We start from the raw sequence: 25,144 nt of genomic DNA on the forward strand, positions 1-25,144 counted from the left end.
AATTTTGTTTCTTTTTAAGGCTGAGTAATATTCCATTGTATATATGTGCCACATCTTCTTTATCCATTCATCTGTTGATGGACACTTAGGTTGCTTCCATGTCCTGGCTATTGTAAACAGAGCTGCAATTAATATTGTGGTACATGTTTATTTTTGAATTATGGTTTTCTCAAGGTATATGCCCACTAGAGGGATTGCTGGGTCGTATGGTAGTTCTATTTCTAGTTTTTTAAGGAACTTCCATACTGTCCTCCATAGTGGCTGTATCAATTTACAGTCCCACCAACAGTGCAAGAGGGTTCCCTTTTCTCCACACCCTCTCCAGCATTTATTGTTTGTAGGTTTTGTGATGATGCCCATTCTGAGATATCACAACTAGGTGATACCTCACTGTAGTATTGATTTGCATTTCTCTAATCATTAGTGATGTTGAGCATCCTTTCATGTGTTTGTTGGCAATCTGTATATCTTCTTTGGAGAAATGTTCATTCAGGTCTTCTGCCCACTTTTGGATTTGGTTGTTTGTTTTTTGATATTGAGCTGCCTGAGCTGCTTGTATATTTTGGAGATTAATCCTCTGTCAGTTGCTTTGTTTGCAAATATTTTCTCCCATTCTGAGTTGTATTTTCATCTTTTTATGGTTTCATTTGCTGTGCAAAAACTTTTAAGTTTAATTAAGTCCCATTTATTTATTTTTGTTTTCATTTCCATTTCTCGAGGAGGTGGATAAAAAAGGATCTTGTTGTGATTTATGTCATAGAGTGTTCTGCCTATCTTTTCCTCTAAGAGTTCTATATTGTCTGGCCTTACATTTAGGTCTTTAATCTATTTTGAGTTTATTTTTGTGTACGGTGTTAAGGAGTGTTGTAATTTCATTTTTTTCATGCGGCTGTCCAGTTTTCCCAGCACCAGTTATTGAAGAGGCTGTCTTTTCTCCATTGCATACTCTTGCCTCCTTTATCAAAGATAAGGTGACCATATGTGCATGGCTTTATCTCTGGGCTTTCTATCCTGTCCCGTTGATCTATATTTCTGTTTTTGTGCCAGTACTATACTGTCTTCATTACTGTAGCTTTGTAGTATAGTCTGAAGTCAGGGAGCCTGACTTGTCCAGCTCTGTTTTTCTTTCTCAAGATTGCTTTGGCTATTTGGGGTCTTTTATGTTTCCGTACACATTGTGAAATTTTTAGTTCTAGTTCTGTGAAAACTGCCATTGGTAGTTTGATAGGGATTGCATTGAATCTGTAGATTGCTCTGGGTAGTATAATCATTTTCACAATGTTGATTCTTCCAATCCAAGAACATGGTATATCTCTCCATCTGTTGTATCATCTTTAATTTCTTTCATCAGAGTCTTATAGTTTTCTACATACAGGTCTTTATTCTCCTTAGGTAGGTTTATTCCTAGGTGTTTTATTCTTTTTGTTGCAGTGGTGAATGGAGTGTTTCCTTAATTTCTCTTTCAGATTTTTCATCATTAGTGTATAGGAATGCAAGAGATTTGTGTGCATTAATTTTGTATCCTGCTACTTTACAATGTTGATTGATTAGCTCTAGTAGTTTTCTGATAGCATCTTTAGGATTCCCTATGTATTGTACCATGTCATCAACAAACAGTGACAGTTTTACTTCTTCTTTTCCTGTTTGGATTCCTTTTATTTCTTTCTCGTCTCTTATTGCTGTGGCTAAAACTTCCAAAACAATATTGAATAATAGTGGTGAGAGTGGGCAACCTATCTTGTTCCTGATCTTACTGAAAACGGTTTCAGTTTTTCACCATTGAGAATGATGTTGGCTGTGGGTTTGTCATATATGGCCTTTATTATGTTGAGGTAAGTTCCCTCTATGCCTACCTTCTGGAGGGTTTTTATCATAAATGGGTGTTGAATTTTGTCAAAAGCTTTTTTTGCCTTTATTGAGATAATCATATGGTTTTAATCCTTCAATTTGTTAATATGGTTTATCACATTGATTGATTTGTGTATGGTGAAGAATTCTTGTATTCCTAAGATAAACCCCACTTGATCATGGTGTATGATACTTTTAATGTGCTGCTGGATTCTGTTTGCTAGTATTTTGTTGAGGATTTTTGCATCTATGTTCATCAGTGATATTGGCCTGTAGGTTTTTTTTTTTTTTTTGTAACATCTTTCTCTGGTCTTGGTATTAGGGTGATGGTGTCCTCGTAGAATGAGTTTGGGAGTGTTCCTCCCTCTGCTATATTTTGGAAGAGTTTGAGAAGGATAGGTGTTAGCTCTTCTGTAAATGTTTGATAGAATTCACCTGTGAAGCCATCTGGTCCTAGGCTTTTGTTTGTTGGAAGATTTTTAATCACATTCTCAATTTCAGTGCTTGTGATTGGTCTGTTTATATTTTCTATTTCTTCCTGGTTCAGTCTTGGAAGGTTGTGCTTTTCTAAGAATGTGTCCATTTCTTCCAGGTTTTCCATTTTATTGGCATATAGTTGCTTGTAGTAATCTCTCATGATCTTTTGTATTTCTGCAGTGTCAGTTGTTACTTTTCCTTTTTCATTTCTAATTCTGTTGATTTGAGTCTTCTCCCTTTTTTTCTTGATGCATATGACTGATGGTTTATCAATTTTGTTAATCTTAAAGAACCAGCTTTTTAGTTTTATTGATCTTTGCTATCATTTCCTTCATTTCTTTTTCATTTACTTCTGATCTCATCTTTATGATTTCTTTCCTTCTGCTAACTTTGGATTTGTTTTGTTCTTCCTTCTCTAATTGCTCTAGGTATAAGGTTAGGTTGTTTATTTGAGATGTTTCTTGTTTTTTGAGGTAGGATTGTATTGCTGTAAACTTCCCTCATAGAACTGCTATTGATGCATCCCATAGGTTTGGGGTTGTCGTGTTTTCATTGTCATGTCTCTAGGTACTTTCTGATTTCCTCTTTGATTCCTTCAGTGATCTCTTGGTTATTTAGTAACATATTGTTTAGCTTCCATGTGTTTGTGTTTTTTACTTTTTTTTAACCCGTGTAACTGATTTCTAATCTCATAGTGTTTTGGTCAGAAAGGATACTTGATATGATTTCAGTTTTGTTAAATTTACCAAGGCTTGATTGTGACCCAAGGTATGATCTATCCTGGAGATGTTCCCTGAGCACTTGAGAAGAAATTGTATTCTGTTGTTTTTGGATGCAATGTGCTATAAATATCAATTAAGTCCATCTTGTTTAATGTATCATTTAAACCTTGTGTTTCCTTATTTATTTTCATTTTGGATGATCTGTCCATTGTTGAAAGTGGGGTGTTAAAGTCCCCTACTATGATTGTGTTACTGTCAGTTTCCCCTTTTATGGCTGTTAGCACTTGCCTTATGTATTGAGGTGTTCCTATGTTGGGTGCATAAATATTTACAATTGTTATATCTTCTTCTTGGATTGATCCCTTGATCATTATGTAGTGTCCTTCTTTGTCTCTTGTAATAGTATAGTCTTTATTTTAAAGTTTTTTATGTCTGATATGAGAATTGCTGCTCCAGCTTTCTTTTGATTTCCATTTGCATGGAGTATCTTTTTCCATCCCCTCACTTTCAGTTTGTATGTGTCCCTAGGTCTGAAGTGGGTGTCTTGTAAACAGCATATATACCGGTCTTGTTTTTGCATCCATTCAGCCAGTCTACGTCTTTTGGTTGGAGCATTTATTCCATTTACCTTTAAGGCAATTATTGATATGTATGTTTCTATTAACATTTTCTTAATTGTTTTGGGTTTGTTATTTTAGGCGTTTTCCTTCTCTTGTGTTTCCTGCCTAGAGAAGTTCCTTTAGTATTTGTTGTAAAGCTGGTTTGGTGGTGCTGAATTCTCTTATCTTTTGCTTGTCTGTAAAGGTTTTAATTTCTCAGTCGAATCTGAATGAGATCCTTGCTGGGTAGAGTAATCTTGGTTGTAGGTTTTTCCCTTTCATCACTTTAAATATGTCCTGCCACACCCTTCTGGGTTGCAGAGTTTTTGCTGAAAGATCAACTGTTAACCTTATGGGGATTCCCTTGTATGTTATTTGTTGTTTTTGTTTTTCCCTTGCTGCATTTAATATTTGTTCTTTGCATTTAATTTTTGATAATTTGATTAATATGTGCCTTGGTGTGTTTCTCTTTGGATTTATGCTATATGGGACTCTCTGCTCTTCCTGGACTTATTGACTATTTCCTTTCCCATATTACAGAAGTTTTCAACTGTAATCTCTTTAAGTATTTTCTCAGTCCCTTTCTTTTTCTCTTCTTCCTCTAGGACCCTTATAATTTGAATGTTGGTGAGTTTAATGTTGTCACAGAGGTCTCTGAGACTGTCTTCAATTCTTTTCATTCTTCTTTCTTTTTTTTTTTTTTTTTTTTTTTGGTATGCGGGCCTCTCACTGCCGCGGCCTCTCCCGTCGCGGAGCACAGGCTCCGGCCGCTAGCGGGCCCAGTCGCTCCGCGGCACGCGGGACCCTCCCGGACCAGGGCACGAACCCGTGTCCCCTGCATCGGCAGGCGGACTTCTCAACCACTGCACCACCAGGGAAGCCCTCATTCTTCTTTCTTTATTCTGCTCTGCCTTAGTTATTTCCACTATTTTATCTTCCAGGTCACTTATGCGTTCCTCTGCCCCAGTTATTCTGCTACTGAATCCTCCCAGAGGATTTTAAATTTCATTTATTGTGTTGTTCATCATTGTTTGTTTGCTCTTTAGTTCTTCTAGGTCCTTGTTAAATGTTTCTTGTATTTTCTCTCTCTATTTCCAAGATTTTGGATCATCTTTACTATCATTACTCTGAATTATTTTTCAGGTAGACTTCCTATTTCCTCTTCATTTGTTTGGTCTGGTGGGTTTTTACCTTGCTCCTTCATCTGGTGTGTATTTCTCTGTCTTCTCATTTTGCTTAACTTATTGTGTTTAGGGTCTCCTTTTCACAGGCTGCAGGTTTGTAGTTCCCGTTGTTTTTGGTGTCTGCCCCCAGTGGGTAAGGTTGGTTCAGTGGGTTTTGTAGGCTTCCTGGTGCAGGGGACTGGTGCCTGTGTTCTGGTGGATGAGGCTGGATCTTGTCTTTCTGGTGGGGCGGAGCATGTCCGGTGGTGTGTTTTGGGGTGTCTGTGAACTTATTATGATTTAGGCAGCCTCTCTGCTAATAGATGGGGTTGTGTTCCTGTCTTACTAGTTGTTTGGCATGGGGCATCCAGCACTGTTTGTTGACTGGAGCTGGGTCTTAGCATTGAGATGGAGATCTCTGGGATAGCTCTCACTGATTGATATTACGCTGAGCTGGGAGGTCCCTGGTAGACCAATGTACTGAACTCGGCTCTTCCACCTCGGAGGCTCAGGCCTGACACCCAGCTGGAGCACCAAGACCCCGTCAGCCACACAGCTCATAAGAAAAGGGAGAAAAAAGAAAGAAAGAAAATAATTAAAAATTTAAAAAAAAATTAATTATTAAAATAAAAAAATTAAAGAGTAATAAAAATAAGAAAAGAAATGAGCAACCAAACCAATAAACAGTTCCACCAATGATAACAAGCACTAAAAACTATAATAAAAAAAAAAGGACAGATAGAACCCTAGGACAAATGGTAAAAGAAAACCTATACAGATAAAATAACACAAAGAAGCATACATATACACACTCATAAAAAGAGAAAAAGGAAAAAAATATATATATATATAAAATAAAGGAAGAGACAAACCAAATCAATAAACAAACCTACCAATGATAACAAACTCTAACTACTAAACTAAGATGAACAGAAAACCAGAAACAAATTAGATGCAGAAAGCAAACTCCACATCTACAGTTGCTCCCAAAGTCCACCTCCTCAATTTGGGATGATTCGTTGTCTATTCAGGTATTCCACAGATGCAGGGTACATCAAGCTGATGGTGGAGATTTAATCCGCTGCTCTTAAGGCTGTTGGGAGAGATTTCCCTTTCTCTTTTTGTTCGCACAGCTCCTGGGGTCAGCTTTGGACTTGGCCCCACCTCTGCGTGTATGTTGCCTGAGGGCGTCTGTTTTTTGCTCAGATAGGACGGGGTTAAAGGAGCAGCTGATTTGGGGGCTCTGGCTCACTCAGGCCAGCAGGACGGAGGTGTACGGAATGCGAGGCGAGCCTGCGGCGGCAGAGGCCAGCGTGACATTGCACCAGCCTGAGGCACACTGTGTGTTCTCCCGGGGAAGTTGTCCCTGGATCGCGGGACCCTGGCAGTGGCCAGCCACACAGGCTTCTGGGAGGGAAGGTGTGGAGAGTGACCTGTGCTTGCACACAGGTTTCTTGGTGGCTGCAGTAGCAGCCTTAGCAACTCATGCCCATCTCTGGGGTCCGCGTTTATAGCCGTGGCTCATGCCTGTCTCTGGAGTTCGTTTAGGCGGTGCTCTGAATCTCCTCTCCTCGCGCACCCTGAAACAATGGTCTCTTAACTCTTAGGCAGTTCCAGGCTTTTTCCCGGACTCCCTCCCAACTAGCTATGGTGCACTAGCCCCCTTCAGGCTGTGTTCACACGGCCAAGCCCAGTCCTCTCCCTGGGATCCAACTTCCGAAGCCCGAACCTCAGCTCCCAGCCCCCACCCATCCCGGCGGGTGAGCAGACAAGCCTCTCGGGCTGGCGAGTGCTGGTCGGCACTGATCCTCTGTGCGGGAATCTCTCCTCTTTGCCCTCTGCACCCCTGTTGCTGCACTCTCCTCTGTGGTTCCAAAGCTTCCCCCACCACCCCCCGCCCACCCTCTGTGTCCACCAGTGAAAGTCCTTCCTAGTGTGTGGAAACTTTTCCTCCTTCACAGCTCCCTCCCAGAGGTGCAGGTCCCATCCCTATTCTTTTGTCTCTTTTTTCTTTTTTCTTTTGCCCTACCCAGGTACGTGGGGAGTTTCTTGCCTTTTGGGAAGTCTGAGGTCTTCTGCCAGTGTTCAGTAGGTGTTCTGTAGTAGTTGTTCCACATGTAGATGTATTTTTGACGTATATGTGGGGAGGAAGGTGATCTCCATGTCTTACTCCTCTGCCATCTTGAAGGTCCCTCCCAAAATCATTTTTGATTCTTTCATGTCTTGACCCCTTTGTGTAGTATTATGCACACATGTATTAAATGTCTAAAATGCCCTGCACACCCCCATGACCTCACCCCAGTTCACACCCTCATTGGTTCCATCACAGGTTATAAGAATAGGTATCCAGATTGACTTACACTCTTCGTCTCTCCCCCCAGTACACCGTTACTACCCATCACTGCCAGAGATTTCTTTCTACAATTCTGCTGGAAAAATCACTCCACCTGGCTCCCCATTGCCTGTTCAATTACGTATAACCTCATTCAATGCCTTTGATAACTTGTCTCCAACCTAACATTCCTTAGCAATTTCTGACTTCACCCGTACATTTATCCTACATACAGTACCAAATTTAATCACTTCCTTTCTGTAGTTTCCAGAGCCTCTGCCTTTGTTTATACCATTCCATCCACATGGTAGCCTTTTCCAACTTCAAGGCCACCATATCCATCCATCCAAGTCCTACCCATTTTTCAAGATCCAGATCACATACCACCTCCCCTGTGAAATCTTCTTTGAGTGATCCAGTGAGATGTGACTTCTGCCTCTCTAAGCTATTAGAGCCCCATTATTCATATTATATAACAACTAATCATATTTGGTATAGTTTCATGGTATTTATGTAAATGTCTCATCTTTGTTTTCTCTTTAATCTCTTAGAGCAGATATTTTATCTTACCATCTGTCATTTGCAAAGTCTGACACAATGTCTCGTGCAAAGTAGAAGTGTTTATATAGTAGATAATGGTAAAACAATGATGAGCAGTGAGAAAACCTTGAGTATAAACATTCCATAGTTTAAATCCTGTGCCTACAAAATTTTTCCTTGTTTAATGGAATTTTTCAATGCTATGAATGTTATTAAGGATTGCAGTCTCAGTCAAAGAACTGAAGAGAAGAAACAGAAGTGACAATTAGCTCTTCGCTGCAAACTCATGGACAAAGTAGTAGCTCTAGATCCAGACAGAGATAGTCGAAAGTATCCTGAATGTTTTCATTTTTTTGTTGTCTAAGTGCCTAGGTCTCTAATTTTATTTAATTCTTTTTGTTTGAGGTAATATTTTATTTTTAATAGGGATTGGACAGTTTTTTGGACTTGATAGATTTTTGGTGGGTGTTTAAGGGAGAGATAGGTGAGCGATGCTGAAGGGCATTTATGGTTTGGTGCAAGTCAAACAAAAACAGTGAGAGCTGCAGTCAGTTTAACTTTCCTGTCCCCTCTCCCTCACCAGGATGCACGAATTCCACAGTCAGATACGTTCTTCATGGGGAGAAGCTTTTGCTTTGACATGGGCCAGGGGAAATGTCTTTTGCATCGATAGCTGAGACTCGTTACTGTGGACTGTCTAGAGGGATGAGATATAGCTTTATTTATCTTAGTTGCTTTGTAATACTCCTTTGAATAATGAACTCTTAACTCCTATCTGACTAAGAGCATTTAATTTATTGTAAGTGCAATGGTGAAATTTAATATCCAAAGCTTTCGTCAATTTAAGGCCATTTTGAAAGCTCAACTCCTTTGTTCAGAATGCAGCCCCCATTTCACTTAGTTTCCCACAGAGTGTCTTCTCATGATTTATGTTAATTTTCTCGTGGAAGCCCAAATCCTGATCTCATCATTGTGACTCACCAGTCAGAAAGGTCTAGGGCTAAAATCAGAATTTGCTCTTTCCCTTGGGGACATGGAACAGATTTGTAGCCTCAGTGTTAGAAGGTAGAATTTCAAATAAGAAATGACAGCGCAGCATTGTGTCAGGGCACTGGGTAGTGTTTGTCCCACACAAGGATAGAACATTAATCCATTTTTTGTCAGGGTCAGCAACTTTCATATTTCTATATTTATTCTCAGGCTTCAATTCTTCCATTGAATATGCAATATTACTTGAAACGATTCATCTCTGTGATGACTGTTGATTGAATGAGATTTTCAGATCCCTGAGAGAGCTGTTCCAGTAGTTATTCTGGTGATCTGCTATGCCAGGCATCTTCTAAGCACATTACTGACTCAACAACCATAACTCTCTAAGGCTGAGCCAAAGTCTTGATGCCTCTAAATTCAGTTTAAAAAATAAATATAATGAGCATTTTTAAATGAAAAAAATAATATTGACTGGAAACTGTTTACTATAATTGCCAAAATTAATTGAGAGTTTATGACATGCCAGGTATAATCCTAATTACTTTCTATTCATTAACTTACTGGTTCCTTTCTGAGGTAGGTACAATTAGTATTCTTATTTTACAGATGAAAAAAATTGAGGGAGCAAGAGGTTAGGTAACTCACCCAGAGTCACCAACTAATAAGTGGTGAATCCCTGACTAGAATCCAGGTATCCCTGACGTGGGAACCTGAATGTCTAACTACCAAGTTACTTGGCCTCATGGCCTCCTGGTCAACATCAGTGATGACTTGAGAAGAAAGAGGAACATTCAGGAAGTATGGAAAATATGTGAGGCTGGAGCAGAAAGAAGGGAAAACCAAGACTTGTGAACTGGAAAACTGGGTGGGGAAGGCAAGAGAAATGGGGGTGAAGTGGGTGGATAGAAGGGTTGAGGAGAGGATATGCTGTGAGGAGCACACAGGAATGAAAAACCACTGCGGCTGCCTTCCTTGGGGAGAGGGCTGAGCTCCTGCGGTTCTAAGGAATATTCCAGCACCCAGGGGGTTAGCTTAAACAAGTAGCTCCTGAAGAAGCAGTCAGTAGAGTCTTTACAGTTCGCAAGTATGGAAACAGGAGAGCAAGTGTAGCTGAACTGGAATAAGGGAGAGTAGAATTCAAGAAAGAAGCCAGACTTACGGATAAATGAGTTTTTTCCAATAGCTGCTTTATGCAAGTACATTATGCAAAGATAGAATATATAATTAGTCCACATACCTGTATTTGTTGATTCAAGTAAAACCTGTATTAAGCATCTACTGTGTGAAAAACCCTGTATTAAACACTGAAGAGGATCCAATATAAAATACATTTCGAAATTTTAAGTGGTGTGTGTGTGTGTGTGTGTCTCTATGTACACTAGTATCGGTAGAAGCAAGGATATTAACATGAGACAAGTGTATGATTACTATATTACAAAGTATAGCAATGTAGGTACTGTAAAGGAGATACAAAATTCCAAAACACTGCAAGGCTTCCAAAAATGTAGGGGACTCTATTCACTTAAATGACTGGGAAAGCTTTCTTGGCGAAAAGGGTGTTTGAGGAGAGCTTTGAAAGATAGGATTTTCGTGGATGATAAATTTGAGACATACACTGAACTTCAGAGAACTCAGAAATAGTTGTTTTGAGCTGAATCTGCCCCAGGATTTTACTAATGTAAGATATTCTTTTCTCTCCCCAAAGTGAAGAATTAGATAATCTCATCAAAATGAACAAAAGCTTGAATAGGTTAAGATTTTATTTTATTTTATTTTATTTTATTTTAACATCTTTATTGGAGTAGAACTGTTTTACAATAGTGTGTTAGTTTATCCTTTACAACAAAGTGAATCAGTTATACCTATACATATGTTCCCATATCTCTTCCCTCTTGCGTCACCCTCCCTCCCACCCTCCCTATCCCACACTTCTAGGTGGTCACAAAGCACCAAGCTGATCTCCCTGTGCTATGCGGCTGCTTCCCACTAGCTATCTAATTTACATTTGGTAGTGTATATATGTCCCTGCCACTCTCTCACTTCGTCACATCTCACCCTTCCCACTCCCCGTATCCTCAAGTTCATGCTCTAGTAGGTCTGTGTTTTATTCCTGCCCTGCCCATAGGTTCTTCATGACCATTTTTTTTATTCCACATATATGTGTTAGCATACAGTATATGTTATTCTCTTTCTGACTTACTGCACTCTGTATCCACTCTAGGTCCATTCACCTCACTACAAATAACATAATAAAACATAATAACATAACATAATAACATAATAAAACATCTATTTTTTCACTTTATTCCTGAATTTGCTTTGTTATTTTTCAATATTTGAGCATGAGGACCCATATACTGGGCTAGTCAAAAGTGTCCTACAAATCTTGAATGAAAAGCTTGCAGAAATCGTTTCATCATTATTATAAATGGTTATTACAATTTAAAGACACTAATATTGAAGTGTCTTTGATTTTCACACACCATTGTTTAGTAAGGCAGTTATAAAAATAACCACATCTCTCTTCCTGAAATACTAATATATTAGTATGTAAACAGTTTGGTTTGGTCACTGAATGCTTGTAGTTGAACCACTACAAAAAACACTCATTTTCTTAGTTAACATTATCTCCTTATTATGAGTCATTTGTAATTGCATAACTTAAAGATCATATTAATTGAGGTTTGTGTTAGAGGTCTGTGCAATTTTAGTTCTCTCTCTGTTACTTGGCATACTAACATACAAAACGGGCAGGGACCAAGGTGAAGAATAAACAAAGCAAATGTCAGTTTTCTTATCTATAAAGAGAGGAGGCATTAGATTAAGAATCAGACTTCACAGCCTACTGGGACCAGGCAGGGATAGATGAGTGAAGGGAGCTGGCTCTGTAACGTAGAGGGAGCACCCTGTCCGGGAGAGCCAAGCTGTTTCTCAGCTCCAGCTGATGTTGCCACGTGAGAATTTGAGCCTAAAGTTGCAGGACACTTTCAGGAGATCCTGAAACTCCAGGTGTCTACATGTCGTGGCCAGCTTTGTAAATATTGGTCCACATAAAAAACAAAAACACTCCCTGAACCCAAACAACACATCCATAAACCTATTACAGCTTGTAGATCCCCAGTCTGTATCTTGTCTTTTCTTTTCTTTAAGGTCCACTGCAATTTAAATTTTGAGTCTAGGAAGATACCTGTTTGGAATAAAGTGATTTCAAGAATTGTAGCTCATCTTTCCTAACCAGCTTTTTTTCCTGTCTTAGATGTAAACTGATCTATGTTTTTATGAGTTAAGTATCCATTATTAGCACTAATGAGACTTTTTGTTCAATACATTTAAAGTAATCAAGGTATTGATGGTCTCTTTAGAGCAAATCTTAAGGTAGAGCCAACAGAGAAAATGTAAGTGCGTCTGTCTCTAACCTGAAAATATTATCTCCCAGATTGCTTGTTTTATTCTTTCAGACATTATTAGCTGGAAGGGAGTTATGTCCTCTGGCATAAAAATGTACTAGCAGATGGGGCAGCACACTCAGTATTGTACATTTAGTTCGGACATGATTGCCCAGAAGGATTTCTGCTGCTCTATTCAGTAAGAGTAAATGAGCAATTCATGAAAAATTTTTACTGTATCTGACCTTTCAAGATACCACACAATTTTATTTCAATATGCAGTCTTTTATTTGAATTTCTTTGTGTTTTATAGACCCAAAAGCCTTGAAAATCTCATTGTTGTGAATACCCGGACAGACAAAGATGGCAAAGGGTAAGATTTGATTGAGATTCATACAGGCTTCTTTGACTGAGTCTTAAACTGTATGCCATTTCCTGGGGGAGACCGCCTGCTCAACACAAAAGTCAGACAGGCTGGTAAAAGAGGCACTTTATCAGGGTCAGGAGATGGGTGAGTGTCTTGGTACTGGCTCTGCCACCAACATGAATCTGGGTGACCCTGGACAAGTGGCTTAACCTCTGGAGACCTCTGTTTCCTCAGTCCATAAAATGAACGGTATGATGTAGATGGGCTCTAAGTTCCCTTTTACATCTAAAAGTGAAAGAAATCAAACTGACCATTACAAGTAGTGAACAGTAGGCTGGTTTATGAACTAAATATGTTCACTATAGGACATTTTGATGCTGGGAGCATAGCCCCTCACCACTGAAGTCTTTCTAAGGGACTAAGGCATTTTTCAGTTGGAATCTTGATTGAGTCACTTCATATGTATATCACTCAGATACACTTATAATCATCTCAAAGTCAAAAGCCATGCTTTTATTTATTTTGTATCATAAAAAAAGATTAATTAATGATCAGTAACCATTAATTTAAAGAGCGTTTAAAGAGGTTAACTTATAGTTCTAGACTGACACTGATATACTAGAAAATAAATTACTACTGACATTATTTTTCATGTTGAAAGAAATCAAACTTTTGACAGTTTCATTAAAGAAAATCCCAGAACAATCAAGAATGACAAAGGATAAAGATTTCTGAAGTATCCACTGCTTTTTCTCCAGATTGGCTATTTACCTTGTATTCAGTGTGTCATTAGATTTGCCTTTTCCTAACATGATGATTATTTCTATTGTCCTGGTTATCTTTAAAAACCATTGATCAGTGCCAAGCTGTGCACAGATGGGTATTCTAGCATTCCAAGTCAAACTAGGCGGTATGCCTTCTTAACCCTCTCTGATGTAGAACACAACAAAGTCTATATAACAAAAAGTGTAGGCAATCACAAACTCCATTCAGACACTGAACCCTTATTAACAACATATTACTATAATGTGAATGTGCAAACATTACTAAAGGTGATTTTTTTTTTTCCAAATGGGGAACAGATGAAGTTGGAAAGCAGTCAGTTCTATGTAAGTGGTTGTATGAGTTTTAAAGGAAAAGATGAGATACCAGATTTTTTAAGAAATGAACTTTGGAAAATGAAATTAAACATCCTCTAGAAGGAATCAATAGCAGAATAACTGGGGCAGAGGAACAGATAAGTGACCTGGAAGATAAAATAGTGGAAATAACTACCACAGAGCAGAATAAAGGAAAAAGAATGAAAAGAATTGAGGACAGTCTCAGAGACCTTTGGGACAACATTAAATGCACCAACATTCAAATTATAGGGATCCCAGAAGAAGAAAAAAAGAGAGGGACTGAGAAAATATTTAAGACATTATAGTTGAAAACTTCCCTAATATGGGAAAGGAAATAGTCAATCAATTCCAGGAAGCACAGAGAGTCCCATACAGGATAAATCCAAAGAGAAACATGCCAAGACACATATTAATCAAACTGTTAAAAATTAAATACAAAGAAAAAATATTAAAAGCAGCAAGGGAAAAACAACAAATAACATACAAGGGAATCCCCACAAGGTAAACAGCTGATCTTTCAGCAGAAACTCTGCAAGCCAGAAGGGATTGGCAGGACATATTTAAAGTGATGAAAGGGAAAAACTTACAACCAAGATTATTCTACCCAGCAAGGATCTCATTCAGATTCAATGGAGAAATTAAAACCTTTACAGACAAGCAAAAGCTAAGAGAATTCAGCACCACCAAACCAGCTTTACAACAAATACTAAAGGAACTTCTCTAGGCAGGAAACATAAGAGAAGGAAAAGACCTACAATAACAAACCCAAAACAATTAAGAAAATGGTAATAGGAACATACATATTGATAATTACCTAAAATGTAAATGGATTAAATGCTCCAACCATGAGACATAGACTGGCTGAATGGATACAAAAACAAGACCCGTATATATGCTGTCTACAAGAGACCCACTTCAGACCTAGGGACACATACAGACTAAAGTGATGGGATGAAAATGATACTCCATGCAAATGGAAATCAAAAGAAAGCTGGAGTAGCAACTCTCATTGCAGGCAAAATAGACTTTAAAATAAAGACTGTTACAAGAGACAAAGAAAGACACTACATAATGATCAAGGGATCAATCCAAGAATATATAACTATCGTAAATATTTATGCACCCAATATAGGAGCACCAAAATACATAAGGCAAATGCTAACAACCATAAAAGGGGAAATTGACAGTAACACAATCATAGTAGGGGACTTAACACCCCACTCTCACCAATGGACAGATCATCCAAAATGAAAATAAATAAGGAAACACAAGTTTTAAATGATACATTAAACAAGATGGACTTAATTGATATTTATAGGACATTCCATCCAAAAACAACTGAATACACTTTCTTCTCAAGTGCTCGTGGAACATTCTCCAGGATAGATCAAGCTTTGGTAAATTTTAAAAAACTGAAATCATATCAAGTATCTTTTCTGACAACAACGCTATGAGACAAGATATCAATTACAGGAAAAAAACTGTAAAAAATACAAACACATGGAGGCTAAACAATACACTACTTAATAACCAAGATATCACTGAAGAAATCAAAGAGGAAATCAAAAAATACCTAGAAACAAATGACAATGAAAAAAACGATGACCCCAAACCTATGGGATGCAGCAAAAGCAGTTCTATGAGGGAAGTTTATAGCAATACAATCCTACCTCAAGAAACAAGAAACATCTCAAATAAACAACCTAACCTTGCACCTAAAGCAGTTAGAGAAAGAAGAGCAAAAGAAAACCCAAAGTTAGCAGAAGGAAGGAAATCATAAACATCAGTTGAGAAATAAATGAAAAACAAATGAAGGAAACGATAGCAAAGATCAGTAAAACTAAAAGCTGGTTCTTTGAGAAGATAAACAAAATTGATAAACCACTAGCCAGACTCATCAGGAGAAAAAGGGAGAAGACTCAAATCAACAGAATTAGATGAAAAAGGAGAAATAACAACTGACACTGCAGGATCATGAGAGATTACTACAAGCAACTCTATGCCAATAAAATGGACAACCTGGAAGAAATGGACACATTCTTAGAAAAGCACAACCTTCCGAGACTGAACAAGGAAGAAATAGAAAATATAAACAGACCAATCACAGCACTGAAATTGAGACTGTGATTAAAAATCTTCCAACAAACAAAAGCCTAGGACCAGATGGCTTCACAGGCGACTTCTTTGAAACATGTACAGAAGAGCTAACACCTATCCTTCTCAAACTCTTCCAAAATATAGCAGAGGGAGGAACACTCTCAAACTCATTTTATGAGGACACCATCACCCTAATACCAAGACCAGACAAAGATGTTACAAAAAAAAAAAAGAAAACTACAGGCCAATATCACTGTGGAACATAGATGCAAAAATCCTCAACAAAATACTAGCAAACAGAATCCAGCAGCACATTAAAAGGATCATACACCATGATCAAATGGGATTTATCTCAGGAATGCAAGAATTCTTAAACATATGCAAATCAATCAATGTGATAAATGATATTAACAAATTGAAGGAGAAAAGCCATATGATCATCTCAATAGATGCAGAAAAAGCTCTCGACAAAATTCAACACCCATTTATGATAAAAACCTTCCAGAAGGTAGGCATAGAGGGAACTTACCTCAACATAATAAAGGCCATATATGACAAACCCACAGCCAACATTGTTCTCAATGGTAAAAAACTGAAACCACTTCCACTAAGATCAGGAACAAGACAAGGTTGCCCACTCTCACCACTATTATTCAACATAGTTTTGGAAGTTTTAGCCACAGCAATCAGAGAAGAAAACGAAATAAAAGGAATCCAAATTGGAAAAGAAGTAAAACTGTCACTGTTTGCAGATTACATACTATACATAGAGAATCCTAAAGATGCTACAAGAAAACTATTAGAGCTAATCAATGAATTTGGTAAAGTAGCAGGACACGAAATTAATGCAAACAAATCTTTTGCATTCCTATACACTAATGATGAAAAATCTGAAAGAGAAATTAAGGAAACACTCCCATTTACCCTCTCAACAAAAAGAATAAAATACCGAGGAATAAACCTACCTAAGGTGACAAAAGACCTGTATGCAGAAAATTATAAGACACTGATGAAAGAAATTAAAGAGGATACAAACAGATGGAGAGATATACCATGTTCCCGGACTGGAAGAACCAACATTGTGAAAATGACTATACCACCCAAAGCAGTCTACAGATTCAATGCAATCCCTATCAAACTACCAATGGCAGTTTTCACAGAACTAGAATAAATATTTTCACAAATGTGTATGGAAACACAAAAGACCCTGAATAGCCAAAGCAATCTTGAGAAAGAAAAACAGAGCTGGACGAATCAGGCTCCCTGACTTCAGACTATCCTGCAAAGCTACAGTAATCAAGAAAGTATAGTACTGGCACAAAAACAGAAATATAGATCAATTGAACAGGATAGAAGGCCCAGAGATAAACCCACGCACATATGGTCACCTTATCTTTGATAAAGGAGGCAAGAGTATGCAATGGAGAAAAGACAGCCACTTCAATAACTGGTGCTGGGAAAACTGCACAGCTACATGTAAAATAATGAAATTAGAACACTCCCTAACACCGTACACAAACTCAAAATGGATTAAAGACCTAAATTTAAGGCTATACACTATCAAACTCTCAGAGGAAAACATAGGCAGAACACTCTATGACATAAACCACAGCAAGATCCTTTTTGACCCACCTCCTAGAGAAATGGAAATGAAAACAAAAATAAACAAATGGGACTTATGAAACTTAAAAGCTTTTGCAAAGCAAAGGAAATCATAAATAAGATGAAAAGACAACCCTCAGAATGGGAGAAAATATTTGCAAATGAAGCAACTGACAGAGGATTAATCTCCAAAATATACAAGCAGCTCATGCAGCTCAATGTCAAAAAACCAAACAACCCACTCCAAAAATGGGCAGAAGACCTAAATAGACATTTCTCAAAAGAAGATATACAGATTGCCAACAAACACATGAAAGGATGCTCAACATCACTAATCATTAGAGAAATGCAAATCAAAACTACAATGAGGTATCACCTCACACCATTCAGAATGGGTATCATCACAAAACCTACAAACAATAAATGCTGGAGAGAGTGTGGAGAAAAGGGAACCCTCTTGCACTGTTGGTGAGAATGTAAACTGATACAGCCACTATGAGAACAGTATGGAGGTTCCTTAGAAAACTAAAAATAGAACTACCATACGACCCAGCAATCCCACTACTGGGCATATACCTTCAGAAAACCATAATTCAAAAAGAGACATGTACTACAATATTCATTGCAGCTCTATTTACAATAGCCAGGACATGGAAGCAACCTAAGTGTCCATCAACAGATGAATGGACAAAGAAGATGTGGCACATATATACAATGGAATATTACTCAGCCATAAAAGAAATGAAACTGAGTTATTTGTAATGAGGTGGATAGACCTGGAGTCTGTCATACAGAGTGAAGTAAGTCAGAAAGAGAAAAACAAATACCGTATGCTAACACATATATATGGAATCTAAGAAAAAAAATGTCATGAAGAGACTAGGGGTAGGACGAGAATAAAACACAGACCTACTAGATCATGGACTTGAGGATATGGGGAGGGGGAAGGGTAAGATGTGACGAAGTGAGAGAGTGGCATGGACATAGATACACTACCAAATGTAAAATAGATAGCTAGTGGGAAGCTGCCGCATAGCACAGGGAGATCACCTCTGTGCTTTGTGACCACCTAGAGGGGTGGGATAGGGAGGGTGGGAGGCAGGGAGATGCAAGAGGGAAGTGATATGGGAACGTGTATATGTATAACTGATTCACTTTGTTGTAAAGCAGAAACTAACACACCATTGTAAAACAGTTATACTCCAATAAAGATGTTAAAAAAAAAATAGAGACGTGTACTACAATATTCATTGCAGCTCTATTTACAATAGCCAGGACATGGAAAAAACCTAAGTGTCCATTGAGAGAAGAATGGATAAAGAAGATGTGGCACATATATACAATGAGATATTACTTGGCCGTAAAGAGAAACAAAATTGAGTTATTTGTAATGAGGTGGATGGACCTAGAGACTGTCATACAGAGTGAAGTAAGTCAGAAAGGGAAAAATAAATATCGTATGCTAACACATATATATGGAATCTAAAAAAAAACCAAAAAATGATTCTGAAGAACCTAGGGAGAGGACAGGAATAAAGATGCAGATGTAGAGAATGGACTTGAGGACACAGGGAGGGGGAAGGGTAAGGTGGGATGAAGTGAGAGAGTGGCATGGATTTATATATACTAACAAATGTAAAATAGATAGCTAGTGGGAAGCAGCCGCATAGCACAGGGAGATTAGCTCTGTGCTTTGTGACCACCTAGAGGGGTGGGATAGGGAGGGTGGGAAGGAGACGCAAGAGGGAGGAGATATGGGGATATATGTATATGTATAGGATTCACTTTGTTATAAAGCAGAAACTAACACACCATTGTAAAGCAGTTATACTCCAATAAAGATGTTAAAAATAATATTAATTAATTAATTAAAAGATAAATCAATAAATGAAGTTTGGAAAGTTCCATACAAGTGGTGGATATTAGGAAAAGTAAGATGAACACAAGTCAATCGCGTGGGCTAGGAAGGAGGAGAAAAGAGAAGGTGTTTGTAAACTGGTATAACTTGATAGCAGCTGGGCTTTGATGCAGAAAAGATGGGTCTCTTTGGTGTGGTAGGGAGAGCCCACAGTTTCTTTTCCTTCTTCCCTACCTGTCTCCCTTCCTTCTTCCTTACACAGAAAGAACCTCAAATGTCAGCAGTCTTATCACTGTGAAAGACAGAGACAGATGAAAATGGCATTGAACAACCAGGGGATTTAGAGAGATTAGCTTTCATATTCCCCAATTGTTTTAAGCTATTGGCATGTGAAAGTTTTATTGGTTGTGGTCAACTCATATAAAGTACTGGGGTTATTAAATAGTTATTTCTAACTTTCCCAGGTTACTTTTTATTAAAAATGACTTGTCTAAATCTTCAAAATATTTAGATTTAAAATGTTGGTCATCTGATTTCCACCCTTGATGTGAATGATTTTCATGTTTAAGGAAGACAGTATCTCAACACATGTATTAAAGTTAGTTTCTCACCAACCCACCCTCAAAGGACAAAGAAAGCAAAAGCTGAGATGTGGGGGGAACTTTTACGTTTAAATTGATTTAATCATAACTGAGTAATGGTTGGGTCCTCACTGTAGGATAGTTAGCATATCAGCATTTGGCATGAGAAAAGCCACTTGAATTAAATATTTCTAAAGACTTCTGATGTTTCAGGTACTGATAAGGTCTTACTGCTGTTGTGAAAAATCTACTGTTTAATCTCTCTCTCTTTCTCTCTCCATTGCTGTGCTCTCCCTGCCCCCTCCAATGTTATAAAGAAACCAAGGCCTTGGAAGTCTTATTAAAGTTAATCAAAGGACTGACAGTAAAGTTCCTAACATAATGGGGCTCTCTTTTTTCATGTTAGATTTTTACACCTTGTTGGAAATGGGAGTGTTATGCTTTCCTCTGTTACAGTTGAACTGTTGCAATTTGGGGCCTATCAGAGATAGTAGGCAAAAAATATGATGAATCTTGTTTCCATTAGACCACATGCTTGAGTTGCACTGAAGTAAGTGCAGGAAAACTTACAGCATAATATCTTATTCTATATTTTCTTAAATAATTTAAAAATGAGACAAATTTTCTATTTAAATTAAGAAATAGAAAGGACAAAATTGCAAAGTGAGAGGTGTGTTGGTGAAGATTTTTTAAACTGATTTAAACCAAGTACTACTGTGGAAATTTAAAAAGATAAGCTAAGGGATAATTATATTGAAGTTTCTCTGGTTAGTTGGCCCTGGAAACATCTGACATCCTTTCAGGGACATTCTCACTTATATGGTTTTCAGAAAAAATTGAATGCAAATTAATTGACATAAGGTCTCCATGTTTTTTTCCAAAGAATCCAAGATCTCAAAACGGTTATCAAAGCAAATGCTAGGACAGATCAGACTAGCAGAGGGTGAGAACTGCTTTGATGTTTCTAAATCTTTCTTATTTTCTACTGGGTTAATTGTGTGATCTTCTCAGTATACTGAAGGGGGTCACATCTTTGAGTTTGGCTTCTCTCATCTGTGTCTGAACTCTATTGCCCTGAGCTTTACTTTGGAGAGTCTATCTAAATTTAAATTTACCTAGAGCCCAGTAGAATCCTAGAGATCAACTTAACTATATAATTGATAGATAACTTTCATAACAAAAATGAATTTAATACCAGTATAATAATCTTCTCCAAAAGCTTGAATTAATCATCAATAATATGAAATGTGTATATAAAAAAATACTGTGGGAATACTTTGAAACTGATCTAAATTTTTTTTAAGAGGTGAAGACCTTGATAATGTTATCAAAGTGAATCTCCAAAAAAGTGAAAACACCACTGGGTAAGACTGATTAGTATCTTTAAATCTGATTTCTGTAAGTGACAATAAGATTAAATGATTTGGCATTTTAACTTTAGAAATATGTTTTACTGGCATGGAATTGGATAATAATGATAGGCCACATGACCTTTCCTCCTTGCTCCCGATAAAACTGCTTATTTTTGAAGAATTGCCCCAGTGTTTAATAGTAAGTTGCCTTTTCTCCCAGATTTTGATTTGGTTTTAGGGGTGAGTTACTGAATTGAATTTCTTTGCATCTAAAGAAAGCACAATCTTGACAATATTTTAAAAGTGGATCTCCAAAATGGCAAAGACAGCCAAGAGTGAGGCTTGACTAAAACTACTGAAAACCAACTTCTTTGAGGATTGTGGTCTCAGAAGGCAGCCCAGGGGAGGGGTTGGGCAGATACACACACTGGGAGGAAGAACACCCCACCACTTCTCTTCTTCAGGGCTATGTTGACAAGGCAGCAGTACTCAATCACGATACCTCTGCCATCCTCTACTTCCCCCTTTGGCTATGCCTCTTTTGGTATTACTCAGTGCATTTTAATGGAGTTGACATGTGTCTCCCCAAGAAGTGTCATTAATTTTCCTACCATGTAAGGTACTTTTTCTTGCTCTTATAATTCACCATAATCTAATTATATTTTAAAAGGGAGAATGGTTACATTTATATGAAGACACATATTTTTAAAATTATTTTTCATATTGTTAAACTCTTATCATCTTTTACATTATTCTTATTATTTTAAAACAGAATAGGCAATTATATCTGATTTGTTAGATGGAAATTTACATTCTATCTGGATCCATTATGGAACTTTATCTAACTCAACATTACTTCAGTGCCACCCATCTGGGGTGTTCTAACAAGATGTATCTGAGGGCAAAGCTGATTTTGTTAAATAACAAGTTTCATGTATACTTATGCATTTTGAGGACAAAACAAAAACATCATGTTTCTTGTTGGTAAATTAGGAAACTTAAATGGTTTTCAGCTCAAGATGTAAGAGAAGAATTTTCATTTGCATTTAGAGCTTTAAAAATTACATCGATAGAGAACGTGTATACTTACCACTTCTTAATTTTGCCAATCATTGTTCACTTGATTAGTGTTTTATTTTAATGACATTCATTAAAACTCATTTCCTTATTCAAAGGAAACAAGACCTCAATGGGCTTATTAAAGTGAATCCTGAAACAAATAAAAATATCAAGAGGTAAGTAATTTAAAGCTTTTTATTTCTCCTTTGGCATTTATAAACACATTGGAATTCTGAGTGCTTGCATTCAGGAGAGCAAATTGAAATTCAAACCCAACTGAACTCTTTTTTTCCAAATACATCATATTAAGCAATTCTATATGAGTGATACACAGAAGTGACCTCTTGTATTTTATTCTCAGGTGACATTTGCTATAAGGTAGATTTTGAGAAATTAAATGGGAATTTGATTACCCTTCTCTACTATTTATTTCTTTGTGTGTAAGTGTATGTGTGTGTGTGTGTGTGTGTGTGTGTGAGTCTGTATGTGTATGTGCATGTGTAAATAGTGTGTTATGTATAAATGTGTGTATATATTAGTGTATATGTATAAGTGTGTTGGTATAAGTGTATGTGTGTGTATTAATCGGGGTTCTCCAGAGAAACAGAACAATAGAATATTGAGAGAGAGCAAGAGAAAGAGAGATTTATTATAAGGAATTGGCACATGCCCTTCTCTGGAGGCTGAGAAATCTCAAGACCTATCGTTGGCAAGCTGGAGACCCAAGAGAGACAATAGTAGTTCCAGTTCAAGTTTGAAGGCCTGAGGACCTAGAGAGCCCATGGTTAAGTTCCAGTCCAAGGGCAAGAGAACAAGGTCTTAGGTCAAGCAGTCAGGCAGGCAAAATCTCTTCTTAACTCAGCATTTGGTTCTATTCAGTCTTTCAGCTGCTTGGCTATGGCTCACCCATGTTAGGAACGGCCATCTGCTTTACTCAGTCTACAGATTCAGATGTTAATCTCATCCCAAAACACACTCACAGACACACCTGGAATAATATTTGACCAAATATCTGGGCACTCTGTGGCCCAGTCAAACTGACACATGAAATTAACCATCACAATGCATATATATATATATATATATATATATATATATATATATATATAAATGTATGTGTGTTTGTATAAGTAGTGTGTGTGTATGTATGCATAAATAGCATATATAAGCAAGTGTATGTCTCTGGGAGTGTAAGTAGTGTGTGTGGATGTGTTTATGTACAAACTGTGTGTGTACATGTGTACTGTGTTTGTGTGTAGTGTGGGTATGTGTATATTTAAAGATGAAGAGCTTAACAAAGTGTACCTTGTAAGCGAGTTACCCTACCCATGAATTGTCAAGTAAATCTGGAAAGCTTATGTCCTCTTGCTTCTTTTTTTATTTTTTAAAAAACAGATGGAACATATCTGAAACTGAGCTTGTTGGCGTGTTGCTGAAAAGTATACCAAATAATTCCATGTGGTTTCTTTTGAACTCCTTTCCATTCCATTCACTCAGTACATGTTATTATGTGTTGATTCTAAAATGTGTCACTGATGCCTGCAGGCCCTGTCAGCAGAGCCTGGCTGGCTGAAAGCTGGTGCATGCTGTCAGGCCGTCCTGTTCTCAGCAGCACAGTGTGGTTGCAGGCCCAGTGACCCTCTGAGTTGCAGACGTGTACAATTCTGCAACTGACAGACTGAGAAGAAAGCACTGACTTCCTTGGCTACCTGGGTATTTCAGGGAGGTAACTTGAGGTTGGGAGCAGGGAGTCTAAAAGACCCGGGTTCAAATTCTGGCTCTGTCACTTGCTAGCTGTGTCCCCATGCTTCAGTTTACTCACCTACAAAATAGGGATCATAATACTGTCATGCCTGGCACATAGTAGATACGAATAGTTTTAGCAATAATATTCACATGAATTATGTTTTCTTAATAATTTAGATACTGTTCAAATATTTAATTTACTTTGACTCTCCAAGAAATATTCATGTTTTTCCTTTCTAATTTTTATTTAAAAGAGTATTTCAAATCATCACCTATTGTTTTTCATAGGTTGGGGTGTGCGTGTATGTGTGCCTCTGTGTACACATGTGTATACACACATGCAAATGTGTGCGTTCATGTGTGTATGCCTACATGTGTGAGTGCATACGGGTGTGTGTCTGTGCAAACAAGTGAAAATGTGTGTTTGATTGCATACATGTGTACACATTCTTGTGTGTGCCTAAATATATGTGTGAGTATATCCGTGTGCTTTTTTTTTTTTTTTTTTTTTTTTTTTTGCCGTACGCAGGCCTCTCACTATTGTGGCCTCTCCCATTGCGGAGCACAGGCTCCGGACGCGCAGGCTCAGCGGCCATGGCTCACGGGCCCAGCCGCTCCGCGGCATGTGGGATCTTCCCAGACCGGGCCACAAACCCACGTCCCCTGCATCGGCAGACAGACTCTCAACCACTGCGCCACCAGGGAAGCCCTATCCGTGTGCTTTTGTGTGTATATGAGTACCTATGTTCATGGTTGTGTATGTGTGTGCTTCCTGGGACCTTTTAGGGACAGTAGTCATCTTTTTTTTTTTCCTTTACCAAGCATGATTAAATTCTGTAGATCTCTTAAAAGTAAAATAAGATCATCTCTCTCTCTTATTAAAAACTTTCAATGTTCTCTTATTTCAGGTAGAATAAAGTTCTAAACTTTAGCAATGGCCTTTCCCATGTTCAGTAAAGTCCAGCCAAACTGATCTTTTTTCTATTCCAGGCTCACTTCTGTCTTAACAATTCTGTGTATGTTATTCCCACTTTGGGAAGCTCTATTCCCATATTGTCACCTTCTCAAAGAGATCGTTTCTGACCATTGAATATAATTAAGTCACCACCCCCTCCTTCAACCCCAGCATTGTAGGCACCAGGCACTCTTTTTTACTTTCTTCATAGCATATATTATTATCTGGAAATGTGGCATTCATTTATACATTTGATTGCATATTGCCTGCCTCTCATGAAGTTAGAATGGAAGCTTCTTGAGGGCTAAGCCCATCTTTATTGTTCACAGCTATCCCATAACTTGGGGCC

General features: G+C 37.9%; 2 protein-coding genes across 2 annotated transcripts in view; both read left to right on the forward strand.

Moving 5' to 3' along the window:
* The window catches only part of LOC131743168 (sciellin-like), a 266,862-nt gene extending 246,672 nt beyond the window's left edge, over positions 1 to 20,190 (forward strand). The window contains exons 11-12 of the mRNA XM_067016443.1: positions 12,371 to 12,430; positions 20,001 to 20,190. Of these exons, the coding sequence (XP_066872544.1) occupies positions 12,371 to 12,430; positions 20,001 to 20,190 (250 nt within the window). The remainder of the gene's footprint in view (positions 1 to 12,370; positions 12,431 to 20,000) is intronic.
* Positions 20,191 to 21,009: 819 nt separating this feature from the next.
* The window catches only part of LOC131743167 (sciellin), a 48,261-nt gene continuing 44,126 nt past the window's right edge, over positions 21,010 to 25,144 (forward strand). Inside the window, exons 1-2 of the mRNA XM_067016748.1 lie at positions 21,010 to 21,047; positions 22,211 to 22,270. The gene's annotated coding sequence lies outside the window, so the exon portion shown is untranslated. The remainder of the gene's footprint in view (positions 21,048 to 22,210; positions 22,271 to 25,144) is intronic.

This window comes from Kogia breviceps, chromosome 16 (assembly GCF_026419965.1).
Source record: "Kogia breviceps isolate mKogBre1 chromosome 16, mKogBre1 haplotype 1, whole genome shotgun sequence".
Taxonomy (NCBI): domain Eukaryota; kingdom Metazoa; phylum Chordata; class Mammalia; order Artiodactyla; family Physeteridae; genus Kogia; species Kogia breviceps.